The sequence below is a fragment of the Pelodiscus sinensis genome, chromosome 6 (assembly GCF_049634645.1).
Source record: "Pelodiscus sinensis isolate JC-2024 chromosome 6, ASM4963464v1, whole genome shotgun sequence".
Lineage (NCBI taxonomy): Eukaryota > Metazoa > Chordata > Testudines > Trionychidae > Pelodiscus > Pelodiscus sinensis.
This window is the reverse complement of record NC_134716.1, coordinates 41,666,108-41,682,490: the sequence shown is the minus strand read 5'-3', so window position 1 is coordinate 41,682,490 and position 16,383 is coordinate 41,666,108. Positions and strand designations below refer to the sequence as shown.

The 16,383-nt window shown below is 40.9% G+C and overlaps 1 protein-coding gene across 5 annotated transcripts in view; it reads right to left on the bottom strand.

The window, feature by feature from the left end:
• Positions 1-16,383, bottom strand: part of NAA35 (N-alpha-acetyltransferase 35, NatC auxiliary subunit) — a 53,404-nt gene that overhangs the window by 3,254 nt on the left and 33,767 nt on the right. For 4 of the 5 annotated variants that reach the window (XM_075931783.1, XM_075931787.1, XM_075931785.1 and 1 more), the window contains exons 13-20: positions 16,045-16,104; positions 13,093-13,199; positions 12,698-12,764; positions 11,276-11,374; positions 9,683-9,861; positions 4,047-4,183; positions 2,606-2,673; positions 1,052-1,192 (exon numbers count right to left, since the gene is read on the bottom strand). In XM_075931783.1, coding sequence (XP_075787898.1) covers positions 1,052-1,192; positions 2,606-2,673; positions 4,047-4,183; positions 9,683-9,861; positions 11,276-11,374; positions 12,698-12,764; positions 13,093-13,199; positions 16,045-16,104 — 858 coding nt within the window. The remainder of the gene's footprint in view (positions 1-1,051; positions 1,193-2,605; positions 2,674-4,046; positions 4,184-9,682; positions 9,862-11,275; positions 11,375-12,697; positions 12,765-13,092; positions 13,200-16,044; positions 16,105-16,383) is intronic. The other variant, XM_075931788.1, reaches the window with a different exon arrangement.

Here is a 16,383-nt window from a genome sequence, read left to right as displayed (position 1 = left end):
ACTACTAAATAGCAGAGGTCAAATCAGTATTTGCTTTAACCAGTTAAATCACATGTATTGTAAGCTTTACTAAAATAGTTTAATATCATATAGCATCTCATAGCACAAATAAATGACATGATCCCTGCCTCTGGAGAATTTGCAGTTTATTTGAGGAAGTGATGTGGTGAAGTATGCAGCAAATTAGTGGGAAGTAACTGAGAACGAAAGATGGGACAGGGAAGAGCAATAAAATTAGGTGGTTATTTAGCACAGACTTGTGTATAGCAGGCTGGACAAGTTTTTTTTTTTAAGTTACTCTTCCTTAAAACAAAAAATGGAATAATTCTTAAGATGCGTAAAAGGATACAGCCTTGTTGACATACACAAAGCAAAGATAGCTTGATTTGCATGATAAATGTTCATTTTACACGCAAAATTGATGTCATTTGTTTAACATACCTTGCTTGCTGCAACAGTATTAACCTTTTGTCTGTCAAACAGCCACCTTTTCTAAATGTTTATTATTGTAGCTGAGTGTGTATCAAATTTGATATCCTTTTCACACAAATGCATACGTTACAAAAAACACAGCAACAAGATTGACAAGAATAGTTAAAAGTCCAATTTTAGAAAAGTTCAATTCATTTTTTCTTACTGCAAATACAGTGAACAGCCTCTTGTCATCCTCTGCATTGCTTAAATAACTTAAAAAATGAAAAAAACAACAAATGGTCTGATAGCACTTTATAGACTAACAAAACGTATATATGGTATCATGAGCTTTTGTGGGCACAGCCCACTTCTTCAGATGACTGGAATTATGAGTAGGGGATATGAAAACTGGAAATAAATAGGAGAGGGGAAGGGGGCATCATTAAGTATCTGGAGAATGGGTACTTAAACCTAAGCAGATAAAGATCAAAGTCAACAGATTAAAGGCAAGATACTATCTTTCAACACATTCAGAAACTTCCATGTGTGCATGCAGGACCTCATTTTACAAGGAACATACAAACATTGAAGGGCAGAGTTGAATCTTAAATGTCAAGACTGTCTGAAAAGAATTCACCTTGAATTGCAGATAGTGCACTGGTGGTGGCGTGATGACACTGTTGAATGGAGCAAACCTGTGCTCATATCGAACTTGCTCACTATCAAGTTCAAATTTGGGTTTTCTGACTTTGCCATCCATGTCAAAAGCTATCATCGTCTAAAGAGGCGGTGGTGAAGGAAAGTAAAAGACCAGAGTGAAAAACTTCAGCATTTTGTCACAACACACAAGCATTATTGCATCTTGAAATGTACAATGGTACACCCAGGAATGGTGGGGAAAATGTCATTCTGAACTACTTTTCCAGGTATCTGAGGCAAAAAGGTGTCTGTATTTCTCCAGACTCTGGATTTTACTCTTCTCTATTTGTCTGCCCAGAAAATAGACTATTTATATGTGCTTTACAATGGACCAAAGAAGTCAAGGAAATTGTTAGAAAGGTAACTCCTCCTCTTAAATCTTTTGTTAGAGAGAGAGGGTGGAGTGATTCATGACAGAGACTACTCAGAGATCAAATCACATCTGAAGCACCTCCGTTGGTCAGCTAATATTTCATCCTACTCACTTGTCAGAGGGAAGAGAAGGGGAGGCTAAGGAATCAGCATTCCATTTCTTTTATCACTATATTTATGGCCCTACCAGTCATAAATAAACTCAGTCTTTTTTAGGATTTTAAAAATGATAAATTTCGTTATTTCAGCTATTTAAATATGAAATGTCAGTGTTGTAATTATAGGGCTCCTGACCCACAAAGGAGCTGGGGGAGAGGATCCATGAGCTTATTGTAGGGAAGGTTATGGTACTGCTACCCTTATTTCTGTATTGCTGCTGGTGACGGAGCTGCTTTCAGAGCTGAGCAGCTGGAGAGCAGCAGCTCCTAGCCAGCAGCCCAGCTCTGAAGGCAGAGCAGTTACCAGCAGCAACATAGAAGAAAGAATGGCATTTTATGGTATTGCCATCTTTACTTCTGTGTTACTGCCTTCAGAACTGGGCACCAAGCAAACAGCCACCGCTCTCCAACTGCATAGCTCTGGAGTCAATGCAGAAGGGTGGCAATACTACAACCCCTTAAAATAACCTTGTGACACCCCCCCGAAACACTCTTGTCTCCGGTCTCCCAGTTTGAGAAATGCTGGTCTCCCTTGTGAAATCTGTATAGTATAGGGTAAAAGCACACAAAAGAACAGATTTCAGTAGGGAAATCAGATTTCATGGTCTGTGATGCATTTTTCATGGCCATGAATTTGATAGCGGCCCTAACAATAGATATTTCCATTTTAAACATACTTTCAGTGTTCGTTTTATTATATTTCAGCTAGTAACATTTATAGTTTTTGGCATCCAAAGTGGTTTGGTGATAGGGGAGGGCACTATAAACAAGTTCCAGTGCCTAAAGATATTGGCTTTGGCACAGACCATTCAGTCTTACTCATATTCATATTTAGAAGAGGTTGACATGCCAAAAACAGAATGGAAACAAATTATGAAAAAGGGTGGGGAGAGATTAATGTTTAACACCGTCATATCACAACACTGAATTCTATGTATACTGTGCATTCAGCAAAAAGTTACCTTGTACATCCCAGCACACATATTCTGATACGCTTGGCTCATGGTGATCTCTCTGCTCAGAGGCCGAACTGTAAATTCCATATAAAAAGATTTTTCACTCAAAATAATGATACAGAACAAATGGAGGCAAACTTTTTTTTTGCAAATATTTGTTCATTAAAATAATTAATTACCAATATCACATGGTTTTCCTGTCATCTTCTCTAGAACTTAGAAACTTTCCTTTTAAATTAAGACATACAAGTATGTTTATTTGATCCCCAGTTTAGCAAAGTACTTAATTACATGCTTAACTTTTATTCATGAGTAATCCCTAGACTTCAAGGGGACAATTTACATTCTTGAAGTTAAGTTGCTTACGTACCTTGCTGAACTGAAACCTATAGAACTTATTAGGAATGTAATAAACATTTGAGCTGACAGTACGTATTCCACCTTCCACTCAGACAAATGTTGCCTTTGCAAAGCTATACTTTCTTGTAGGACAGTGTTTCCCAAAGCATGGCATGCTCCCCTGGAAGAGTGGAGCAACAGTCATTAACATTTCTCTCACAGTATGCTGCTAACATGAAAGAGTTGAAGGAGAGAGACAGGTAATTTGTTTTCCTAAAGAGAAGATCAGTTTACAAAGAGCTAGGAAGAACTGATTATGGATTAAACTGTATTCCATTAATAATAAACTAGTTTCATGTTCAGTCCCAGGCAATTAACCTGGTTTTTCTCCCCCAACAGAAAAAAGTAAGGACAAAACTCTAACCTCCCAATTACAGTGTTGGAGGGTCTGAGCTTGAATTAAGTTGGGGGACAGAATCCAAGGCCTACTGCTTTGCAAATGTGGATGTAGCCCTACTTAATTCAGATCCTAGGGTCAGCCAGAAGTATCACAGAATTTGAGGGGAGGGGACAACTTCCTTAGCTCTCTCTAGCCCAATAATTTGCAATCCACTCTATTGAAAACAGAAGCCATTTCCCCTCTGTGAAAGGCAGAAGCTCAGAGCAGTATTAACCCATTTTCTTCTGATCACCAATTTGTCAGACAGCTTCCTGAGTTTGCAATGGAAAGTGAAATAATCAGGCCTTTTGCAAATGGAGCTAATTCATGGTAACATGCAGGGCAGACTGTGAAGTTTTCCCACAGAGCACCATCTTCCTAAGGATAGAGCAGCCACATTTGGGGAAGGGTACGGAGCTAGAGCCTCCAGGATAGGGTTACTTTGACAGGGGTCTACACACTGCAACGCAAACACAAAAACCCTGTGTTTAAGCATAAGTTAAAGTACCTACGCTGGGTTAAAACGCAATGCAGAGGCTCAAACCTAGGGTTCCCTAACATGGGTCATCTGACCTGAATCCCACTAATCCTTGGCTTAAACTGCAGTATAGACATACCACTTGAGGTCAGTGAAGTTACACGGGTATAATGCCAGTGTACCAATTATACCTTTTTTCTTTTTCTTTGTTTTCTTACTACTACGGCCTTTCTGCTGCTCTTCCATTATTCTCTCTTCTGCCATTTGAGAGCTATCAGCACGACTCAGTGTTGACATCAGCCAGGCATAGAGAAATTCAGAAAGATACCTACAGTAAATTGAGACAGATACCTACAGCTATTACATCTAACACAGCAAAACTATAATGTATAATAAGAGCACGTGCATTTTCTTTCATGAAGGAAACAGACTGCTACACAAACAGATTTTTTAGACTAGCTGAAAAAAAATTTCACAACTCCAGAAAGCTTAATAATGGTATAAAACTGCTTTTGTTCTTTTGCGAGTTTAAATTAGGGTTGTGAACGTGTACCCATTTAAACAATTCAGCGAAGTATCAAAGGCAGAGTGGAGGCAGGAGCCAGTGTGCATGGGGAGCTGGCTTTTAAGCCAGCTCTCTGTGCATGCTGGCTCCTGTGGAGCGCCCCACCCCCTACCTGCACAGAGGGTGGGGGTGGGGCAGGTTGGAGCCACTGCTCACAGGGAGCCAACTTTTAAGCCTGCTCCCCTCATGTGCCAGCCCTGGAGCCAGCTGCTCTCCACCCGTGCCCCACTGCCTCTGATACAGGTGGGGGCTCCTTGCATGTGCCAGCTCCCATGGAGCTGCCTGCCTCTTCCCCCACCGCTGCCTCCCAGCGGCAGCAGCATGGCGGAAGCAGGTGAGTACCAGCTTCCATGCTGCTATCTCTGATACAGAGGCAGGTGGGAGCCAGTGCTCATGAAAAGCTGGTTCTAAAACTGGCCCCCACTAGCACAAGCTCCTACTTAGCCCCACACATGTAAATGTGTAACTGCTGCAAATTTAAACGGTTACATGTTTACAAAATTAAATGCATTTTAACATCCCTAGTTTAAATCAATGAAGTATTCAGTTACAGGATTTTTAAACATTTAAAAAATCTTTAAGAAGATTTCAGGCCAATAAATAATCCAAGAGTTTAGGAATGGAACATATTAAATTACAGGGACAAAGCATTTTAAAGCAACCCCTTTTAATTTTTTTAAACTAATACTTTTAAAAAATATTGACAAGGTTTCAAATGCCAACTTTTTAGTTTTATGAAATACCTGCATTAGGATGCACAGTTAATATTGATATACTTGAAGCATTACAGTTTTTAATAAGTAAAATCGTGGATTATCACTTTAAGGAAACACAGGAATGAATTAATATTGAACGATCACACACAGAATTCTGCAAGAGAATAGCAAAGATGGAGGTGGGGGGAACTAGTCTAGGAGAGCAGAGCATGAAGAACCACCAACATAAGGCTTCAAAAAATTAATAGTTCAGTCCACAAAAGTATTCTTAACAGAATTCTTATGAAAGCTTCAATTGAGGATTATTTTCTTCAACAAGAATGTTTTTGTTCTTTACTTAAAAGATTAAGTGGAAAGATCAAACTATACTATTTAGTGCTGTAGTTTAACCAAGATAATATGTACAGTCATTCAAAGCAGGGGAAAGAAGACCAAGCTGCAAATAGATACTAATCATAATTGCCACAAGATGGCAATGTTAACAAATTTTCAGTGTTATATTTTTCCTTATATTCAGGGCACTGATAAAATAATGTAGAAGCATTACTAAAAATTAATTGCTACTATACTTCAATTAAAAAGAGATAGCACAATCCATTTAGCTTATCACCAAGACAACTGAAAGTGAATGTGAAAGTACCTTAGTGGGGATAAAATTCTAGGCATTACAAGGTTTTAATCTCGCAAAGAAAGGCATAACAAGAACCAGTGACTGCAAGTTAAAGCCAAACATATTCAGATGAGAAATAAGGCATATCTTTTTAACAGTAAGGGTGATTAACCATTGGAACCAACTACTAAGGGAAGTAATGGCATCTCCATCTAGTGAAATCTATCTTCCAATCAAGAATGGAAGCCCATCTGGAAGATATACTTTAGCCAAACACAAGCTGTGGGCTCAGTACAGGAGTAAATTGGTAGACTGTACTACCCTTATACACAGTCAGTCAGACTAGACAATGTAATGGCCTTAAAGAAAAATCTAACAAAAAAATAAACAAATTTGTTAGTTACTGTCATGTTTTCTTCAAATGCCTTAGTTTGAAAGTATGCCAACATGGAACCAGTTTGATTGCCCTTACTATAGTAGTAGCCAAATTCATAGACAAGAATCATAAAGTTATAAAATTAATGACTGTTTCACACTCTAAGTAAGATCTGGAATCTGTAATATCTGGAAAAGGGGCTGAAGAACAGTGAAAAGACAAAATGTGCAGATGACACAAATTTACTCAAGATAGCGAAGTCCAAACTGATTGTGAAGAGTTACAAAGAGGTTTCACTAAGCGGGCTGGCAACAAAATGGCAGATGAAATTCAATGTTGATAAGTGAAAAATAATGCACACTGGAGAAAATCTCAACTGTGAACACAATATAATGGGATCTAAATTAACAAACTACCCAAAAATACCTTGAAGTCATCATGGCTAGTTCTCTTAAACTTTTGCTCAATGTGCAGTGGCAATCAAAAAAGCTGACAATGTTAAGAACCTTTAGAAAAGGGATTGATAATAACAACAGAAACTATCATAATGGACTAAATAAATCCAAAGCACACCCACATCTCAAATACTTCATTCATATCTGGTTGCTCCATCTCAACATAGCTTCTTGAAAAGGTACAGAGATGGGCAATGTAAATGATTTAAGAGCACGAAACAGCTTCCATACAAGAAAAGAAAAGATACTAGGACTGGATAGCTTAGAAAAAGATGACTAAGAGCAGGGACATGATAGATCTATAAAATCATGAATGATATGGAAAAAAGTGAATAGGGAAGTATTTTTTTAACCCTTCACATAACACAAGAAATACATGCTACCCAATGTACTTAGCAGGCAGCAAGAATGCAAAGGAGGGCTTAACACAATGCACAACCTATGAAACTTGTTGCCAGAGGATACAGTGAAGGACAAAAAGATATAACTGGGTACAAAAAAGGATTAGATAAATTCATGGAACATAGGTCTATCAATGACTATTAATCAAGAGGCCAGGAATGCTACCCCATTTTTCAGGTATCCCTAAACCTCCAACTGTCCAACAGGGGATGAATCACTAAAAATTGCCCTGTTCTGTTCATTCTCTCTCAAGGGTCTGGCTCTGGCCATTGTCAAAAGACAAGACATTAAGCTTGATGGATGACTGGTCTGATCCAGTCATACATTTTCTTTAACACGAGAATAGTAATTTATAATCTCTTTTCCTAATGCAACTTTATTTTAAACAGTGATGTAGTGGATTTGACTTTCCCTTACCGATGCAAGTAGTATTGAAGAGTAACAGCACATTATGTATTCTACATTAGAATTAATTTTCAACTGAGTTAAAAAATAGCATTAAAACAGGGGTGGGCAAAATATGGCCCATGGGTTTAGATCTAGTCTGCCTGCAGCACAGTGGGATCCTCTGGCTGGCTCCCTATCTTCCATGCTCCGCACTCCGCTCAAAAGCAGCCAGCTGAGGAGGCCATGTGTTCTCAGCATGCTGAGTGCTGGGGAGATGCAGGGGAGTCTTCAGGTGCTGCCACCACCTCCAGCACAATCTTTGAAGTGCATAATGTGCAGAGAACACATGGGCCCCATAGCTAGCCACTCTGAAGTGTGTGTGTGTGGGGGGGGGGGGGTAGCACGGAAGGCAGGAAACCTGCCCAAGAGCCCTATTGGGCTGCTGGCCAGGACCCACCTAGCTGAACACCTCCTTGCCAAAGCCATCCTCTGTCACCCCAGCCCCTTGTTGCCCCCCGCAAACCTCTACTCTGTCCCCTGCACTCCTACCCCAGGTCACAACACAAACCTTCTTCACCATTCTCCTGCACCTATACTCTTCCCCCCAATCCCTTGCCCCAGGTAACAATCCAAACCCTTACATCCCCTCCAGCACCTCTGCCCCAGGTTACAACCCTCTCCTGGACGCTGCACCCCCTCATATACTCCTCCTTCAAGTCAGAATCTTCTCCTGCACCCATACCCCCTTCCCAGACCCTTCTCCCCAATCCCTTGCCCCAGGTTAAAACCCCCTCCTTTATCCTAGGTCACAACCCAAACCCTGCACCCCTGTCCCACATCACCACTCCCTCCAAGACTCTGCACTCCTCCTACACACCACCTCCAGGTTAGAATCCTGCCTGAGCCTATACCCCCTCCTCTACTCCAATTTCCTGCCCAAGGTCACTATTCCCACATGCACCCAAACTCCTTCCCAGATCCCACATCCCCTCCTGCACCGCAATCTCCTATCCCAAGCTCCCTTCTGCACCCAACTTCCATCCCAGACCCCGCATCTCCTCCATTAATGTAAGGGAAGAATGCGGCCTTTGACCACTTATCAAATTCTTGGGAGTGCCCCCAATCAAAAATTATTGCTGCACAAACGCCAAACTATTAATCCCTGTGCAACTGCCCGGACATGCCAGTGCCTGCCACTTTCCACTGAAGTCCCTGTGTGTGGTCACTCCAAGCAGCCTCCTTCCCCTCTCTTAGCTCTCTGTGCCCAGCCCTAGGGCTGCTGAATTGTGGGTGGTCTTAAGGCATGGGGAGCTCTAAGGGTACGTCTAGACTACATGCCTCTGTCGCCAGAGGCATGTAGATTAGGCTACCAGACATAGTAAAATGAAGCGGCGATTTAAATAATCGCCGCTTCATTTAAATTTACATGGCTGCCGCGCTGAGCCGACAAACAGCTGATGATGAGGTTTACCTGGTTGGTCAACAAATACCTTTGATGTCGACATCTGCGCGTCCAGACTATCGCGCTGAGCCTACAAACAGCTGATCAGCTGTTTGTCGGCTCAGCGTGGCAGCCATGTAAATTTAAATGAAGCGGCGATTATTTAAATCGCCGCTTCATTTTACTATGTCTGGTAGCCTAATCTACATGCCTCTGGCGACAGAGGCATGTAGTCTAGACGTACCCTAAGAGGCTGATACTGGAGGGCATTGAGGTGTGGAGTGGGGAGCTGGCATTGGAGGCTTTGGAGGCAGGGCTAGTAGTGGGGAGGGGGGCTATAGGGACATGGCTGGCACTGGGAGGCTCTGGGGATGGGGCTAATATTGGGGACTAGGGGCTGGCACTGGTGGTGGTGGTGGTGGGGGTTGTCGAAGTTGAAGCCAGATCTTCATGGCGACTCTGGAGGGCTTTCGGTGCACTGATAATGTTTCAGTTGCATAATGAATATCAAATACAATATTACCGGTCCACCAAAAGTTTGTGAATGAGTTTGCTGGTCTGCAGTATAAAAAAAAAGTTGGGAACCACTGTTCTATTGGAATAAGCTAGTCATGTGGATGGTGAAAAAGTGAATACACTGGAGAGAACAAATATGGTAGAAGAGACAAGATGGCCCAATAGGGGTCCCCCCCATCTCTTATTTTTAAGATGCAGTGATAGTAAGTATTTTGTGCAGTCAGTTTGGGATGTGAGAATTGTTCTAATTCCCAGTTTAAACATTGGTTTAGCATTGTCCTATTCACTTATATGCTGGTCGCTGTGGGATCATTCCCCTTTCCCCCTCCCCCCAAGCTTTCAATAATGTATACTCTTACCAATATATGTAATAATATTCATGCATACTGTAAAGTTCCAATTCAAAGCCACTCAGAAGATACTGTATCATGATGCGGAGATTATGATAGAGGACCCAGGTGCCCAAACAAGCCAGATGTTGCCTTTGGGGCTCTTGTTTCAGCAGCATACTGTGAAGTGCTGCATCTACTTTCTCTGCCTACCAGAAAAAGACACAGCAAACTGTAATTAAAAATAGCAAAGCTATAGTAAAGTGAGAACATACTGATGAAACAATATCCATGGTCTTGCCACAATTAGTTTAGAATGAAAATATAGTCAAATAAATCCTTATTACATGTAAACAAGATAAATCAGTTTGCACAAAATCTGTGACTTCTGCAGTCCAAAAAGCACATAAATCTGTGTTGTGCATTATTTACTCATTGCCTGGAGTAGAAGAAATAAAAAAATTTTCTGTACTGCTTATTTACTGACAAATGATTTGATTTTACTGACCATTTTAATTACTAAATAGGCAAATTTACTAATGGTTGGCAAACCTGTATGAGTATTACAGCCACATACCACATGCAAACGAAAAACCAGGAGCAACAGATTGTTATGGTTTCAATGCCATACAGATAATTGAAAATATTTTTGGAACTTCCACAGTATTAAGTTGTAAAAATCACTAGAATATCGCTCCTGATGACAAACAGCATGTAAAATATCATCAAAGTAAAGATGATTGTTTTTATTTTAGGCAAATGTCTGAAGAATTTCATTTTTTTTATCATGAAATATTGCAATTGAAAGAGTCTCCGTAGTCCTAAACAACAACAATTTACTCAGGAAGAGACACTTCAAGAGTAATACTGACAAACCCCTCTACTAAGCATCCCCATGAAACACTGACCCACCACAAAGGCAAAAACAATTTTTTCCCATTCCACACTCCTTTTCTCTCTCCCTTAACATGTAAAGCCTGAGAAGTAGTGTTTTTCATTAACTCTTAAAAAAACAGACCAATCTCCTACAAGTGAAATGCAACCTCCCACTGTGGTCAATCATTCTCAATTTCGAAACCGTTTCATAGATGTATTGAGAACAAGTTCTTTAATACTGGATGACAGGAATGTAAATGTAAGTTGGATATATTTTATACTTAAAAATCTGGTCTGATACATATTTCAAATTAATATTTTATACATTCATTTTGTGCAGATGTAATTTCATGTTTGAAATAAGATGTGCTCTGAGCTTAAAGTAGCTCAGAACCAAGCTTCTCTATTCTGTTGTTAATTTTATGTGCACTGGCAGTTCTAACTAGTACAGGGAGCAGAAGCAGACTAGGGATGTAAAGAGGTAACTGGTTAACTGGTGCCCAGCCCAGCAGGAGCAGTCCCTGCACCCCTCACCATGGTGTAATTTGCCAGGCCGGTTAACTGTTAAACATTTTAAATGTAATTTCACATCCCTTAAGAAGACTATTTTAAGGTTAAGAAATGGACGTTAAAGGTTATGGGGAACAAATCTTCTTTCATATACAGAAAACCCAACACTAGATGTTCCACTGAAGAACAACACACACAGGAGGATGAAGCCTGCTGGCCTCTGGGCTGGTACAATACCTCATCCTGCAGAGTGGCAAATTCCTCAAGAATATGACCCAGTTTATCTCTCTGGCGAGCCCTATTGTGTCCATGAATTTGAATCAGACTACAAAATGGCTGAAAGAGAAAAAAAATTGATGAATTTATACCACAATGTATTTTTATTTACAGACTGAGCCACATAAAGTATGCAACCAAGCAGAATGTGTGAAATGGCTCAACCCTAAATACATTTTCTCAATTTTCACCTTGTGTTGAGTTTTTCAATACAGGCAGTCCCCGAGTTACGCGGATCCAACTCATGTCGGATCCGCAGTTACGAACGGGGTTTGCTCCACGTCTCCCTGGTCTGCTGGAGATCAGCAGACCAGGGAGACAGGGAGCAAAGCCGCGGAGCACGCAGGCAGCAGGACAGCCACGGTGCGTCTGGGCTGTCCCGCTGCCCCCGTGCTCCGCGGCTTTGCTCCGGACGCCTGTGGTACAGAAGCTGGGGCGCTGCCGTTTGGTCCCGTAGTGCTGCTCTGGGTGCTACTGGACCAACCCGGCAGCACCCAGCTGCTCTGCCCCAGGCATCCTGATTCAGCCACTGCTGGTCAGTTTCAGCAGCGGCTGAATCAGGACGCCTGGGGCAGAGCAGCTTGGGTGCTGCTGGGTTGGTCCAGTAACGCCGAGGAGCGGCGCTATTGGAGCAACCCAGCAGCACCCACGCTGCTCTGCTTCAGGTGTCCCCAAGTCAGCCGCTGCTGAAACTGACCAGCGCCGACTACAGGAAGCCCGAGGTAGAGTTGCTCTGCCCCGGGCTTCCTGGAATCAGCCGCTGATCAGTTTCAGCAGCAGCTGACTTGGGGACGCCTGGGGTTCGTAAGTTGAATCTGTATGTAAGAACTGGCATACAAATTCCGCCTGTTGAAACTGATCAGCGGCTGATTCCAGGAAGCCCAGGGCAGAGCAACTCTGCCTCGGGCTTCCTGTATTCAGCCGCTGGTCAGTTTCAGCAGCGGCTGAATCTGGATGCCAGATCCAAATTACAGATTCAACTTAAGAACAAACCTACAGTCCCTATCTTGTACGTAACCCGGGGACTGCCTGTACATTAACTTCTTCAGACACAGATACTAAACAGACATCCCTGCACTGGAGAGACGGATAAATATTTACACTTTCTGAACAATATGCGTTCGCTGGGTTACATGAAATTACTTTCCATCACTAGAGACCTACACCCATTATATAAATACTACAAAACTGATCCTCCATATGCTCATCCAGGATTGTAACTGACAAGTTATTTTTATCTCTAGAAAGTTAAGAATTTAGGAATCTGCGTTTAAAAATTCTAGCCTGAAGTCGGGTATCTCAATCTCATTTCCAAAAGTGCTGAATTCGTTTAACAGTGCCTAAATATGTATTAAGGGCCTTTTTAAGACAACTGACACTTACCCGAACACAATGGGTCACGAAAGAATCAATGTAGTCCTTAGCCTGGTGGTTGTTATATAGACAACATCTATAAGAAAATATTCACAATATCACATGAAACTATGATTGCTCTAAATACTGACCGTTATCCAACTAAGAGAAGAGATACTGACTTAAGCCATGTTAGGGAAAAAAGGAGGACAACCTATACTATCTAGGTCATAAGAATTGGCAGCCAGCGATTTGTGGACCGGCAGTTGTGACTTCTTCAATACATTAAGAATCTCTACTTAGATACAACTGATTATACATTTTACTGTAACTGAACTGAAATTTGAGGTTCTTGATTTTAAACAGAAAGGCACATGAAATATTTTGCACTGATGCTTAAATAGAATAAAGGCAGCTCTACTTACTTAGGAGAAAGTACTGGAGGACTGACAAACGATCTTAATGCATCTTTCACCATATCTTGTATGAGATGCGTACCAAATACCTTCTTATTATCCACAAGAAAAGTAGTCTGGAAATAAAAGATTTTTTTTGAATTTAAGTATCAGAGGGGTAGGGTAGCCATGTTAGTCTGGATCTGCAAAAGCAACAAGGAGTTCTGTAGCACCTTATAGACTAACAGATGTATTGGAGCATAAGCTTTCGTGGGCAGAGACCCACTTCATCAGATGCATTTTTTGCATCTGATGAAGTGGGTCTTTGCCCATGAAAGCTTATGCTCCAATACATCTGTTAGTCTATAAGGTGCTACAGGACTCCTTGTCGTTTTTTTAATTTAATCATCTATTATTAGAAATATACTTTCTATAGAATAATAGTTGATTTATGAAGTGACTATAGTAGTTATACTATTTCAAAAATCTTATGAGATACACTCCATTAAAGTTAAATTGTTTGGCAGGTACATGGTGAGAGACACAGAATTGGGAGGCATCTAGGGACTCTCTCTGACACAACAGGGGCAGTGAGCATTGCTCATATCACTCCTGACTTATAATCATGAAGGCTCAGCATGCAAACGGATTATATAGCTGCGCTAATAACAGAGTTGCCCTCTGTTCTAAAGGTTTGACACATGAATTTCTATCTGTGCTACATAGATTGCTGGCCAGGATCCTTCGGGGAGTGGCAGAGGAGAGGCAAAGCAATGTCCCAGAAGGCAGGAGAAAATGCAAGCAACAGGGTAGGTGTCAGAAAGGAACTTGCCTTGTGGTACCTTCTATTATCTACATTTTCTTTTGCCTCCATAGCCAATGTGCCCATTTAATTTTCCCCTCCATGATTACAGTATCCCCCACCTGCAGCATTGAAAGTGCATGTTAAGCAGGATCTATTGGTAGGCGTCTTAGGAGCTGCACAGCTGAGGAACTTAAAAAGCAGATTCTTAGTTGGTGTAAACTGGCAATGGAATTATGACTTGAATGGAGCTATGACACTGTGCATAAATAGAGATCTATAAGGGGAACATACTCATTTCAATGCAGTTTAGAAGTTTTGCAAGTTAGAGGCTCCTCTTGCAAACTTCTTCAGTTCCTTGTATTAGCTTTGGTCTCTGATAACTGTCTTGCCTCTTTTCATCCACTCCCCTAATCATGGGTCCTTGTTGTATATGTTCTGTGATATATCACACAATAAATGAGACCCTGCTAACAATGCTCTTTAGCTATCCAGAGAGTAGGCAAGGAATAATGTTTCATTTGGGTGTAAGTTAATGCCATCGTGAGGTGAACCTTCCTTTTCCTCCTCCTCCTGCAGCCTAACATTTACAGTTAAGAGAAATTCTCAGTTTTTCCAGCAAAAAATGGTTTTTTGACCAAAATGAAAAAAGTTTTTGATTTTGGTTAAAATCTTCCTGTTTTCTGATAAAAAAACAAACACTGAAAAACTTGGTTTTGAAAAAACATTTTGTGGTAATTTTTGTATCTTTGGTTAAAAAACATTTTTTTCATTTTCTTGAGAACAGATTATAAAGTCTGAGGTTTTATTCAATTAGACTTTTATAGCTTTTGGGTTTTCATTCAAAAACCAAAATATTCTGTGGAAAATTTAAACAACAGCATTTTACAATTTCCCACGAACAAAAAATGTTTTTCCATGAGCTCCAGGTTCAAAGACATCCAGATGTCAGAAGTTGGCTACTGCTGTTCAAAGAAAAGCCTGCTGGAAGAAGATATTTTACTCTGAGTCAAAAAAACCCTTAGAGTGTTATTTAATAGAACACTGAGAAGTGAACAGGCTACAAACAGTCAGTTCTTTCCCAACCTTCAGCTGCTGATATAGCAGTAGAAATATCCTCTGTGTGATAATATTCAGCTATTGGGTGGCCCTTTATACTAGTGGTTTTCAAACTTTTTTCCCATGACCCAGTTGAAGAAAATTATTGATGCCTGCGACCCAACAAAATTTGACTATAGTGTGGGCTCTAGTGTGGGGCTGAGGATGAGCGCTTTGGGTTGTAGGAGGGGACTCAGGCTTTGGAAGTGAGTCAGGGCTGGGGCAGGAGGGGCTTATCTCAAGTGGCTCTCGGTCAGTGGTGCAGCAGTGGTGCTAAGGCAGGCTTCCTGCCTATTCTGGCACCGCAGATCATGCTGCGCCCTAGAAGCAGCCAGCAGCAGGTTCCCAGCCAACGGGAGTGCAGAGCTAGTGCTCAAGGAAGGGGCATTGTGTGGAGCCCTATGCACTCTTTCCTCCCCAAAAGCTGGGCCTGCTGCTGACTGATTCTGGGGCACAGTGCAGCCTGAGGTGCCAGGATGGGCAGGAGGCCTGCTTTAGCACCACCACTGATCACCAGCAATTCGAGTGGCTGGTATGCTAAGCAGCATCGCTTTCCCAAACCATCAGTCTGGTCCCGCCCAAATTCCTTCCCCAGAACACCTACTGTAGGTGTACTGGGGGCAGACACATTCCACAACCCAATACTGGGTCATGACTACTAGTCTGAAAACCATTGCTCAGTCTACACTACACCTCTCCACAATGACACCGCACAGGGAAGACGCAAGTGGAAAGATTTTACAGGAGTTATCTGCAAACTCCTGGCTTAGTTCAAGGGAAGTAGATTTAACTCTGTTTATAATCATCTTTAAAACACAGTATTTGCTCAAGTTAATCAAAAGCTAATAAAATCAATACTGTATTTAGACTGTCATCTATTCAAAATAAAAAGATATTTGATACATAAAAATCTGAAGAGTTCAATTCATTTTAAATGTTTCATACTAATAAATATGTTAATATCAACTATATAATTTGAACATTTAAAACAAGAACAATGTTGGTTCTTAAATAAAGCGATTATTTCAGTCTAGTGCTGTTATAAAAAAGTAAAACACATTTCATTATAAACTAGAACTTGCCTGTAAGAGAGATCTTGAAAGAACACAAGGCGATTGCTCACTAAATTCACAGAAAAAATCCTAATTTACATTTAGGATGGAAAGAGAAGGAAGGTTAATATACCAGTTTAAAAAGTACAAAAAAGAGTTAATTCTTTATTATGAAATAAGTGTGAATAACCTTAAAAACAACTACTAAATTTTTCAGTTGATACGTGACTTTGTCTCAAACTACAAGAGGAGTTAAAAATCTTAAGTCATATTGAATAAAACTAGAAAATTATTAAAATTCCTTCCAACTACCAACAGTATGATAAAATTTTTTAAAAAGAGACACTATCAGACTGTTATTGTCATCTT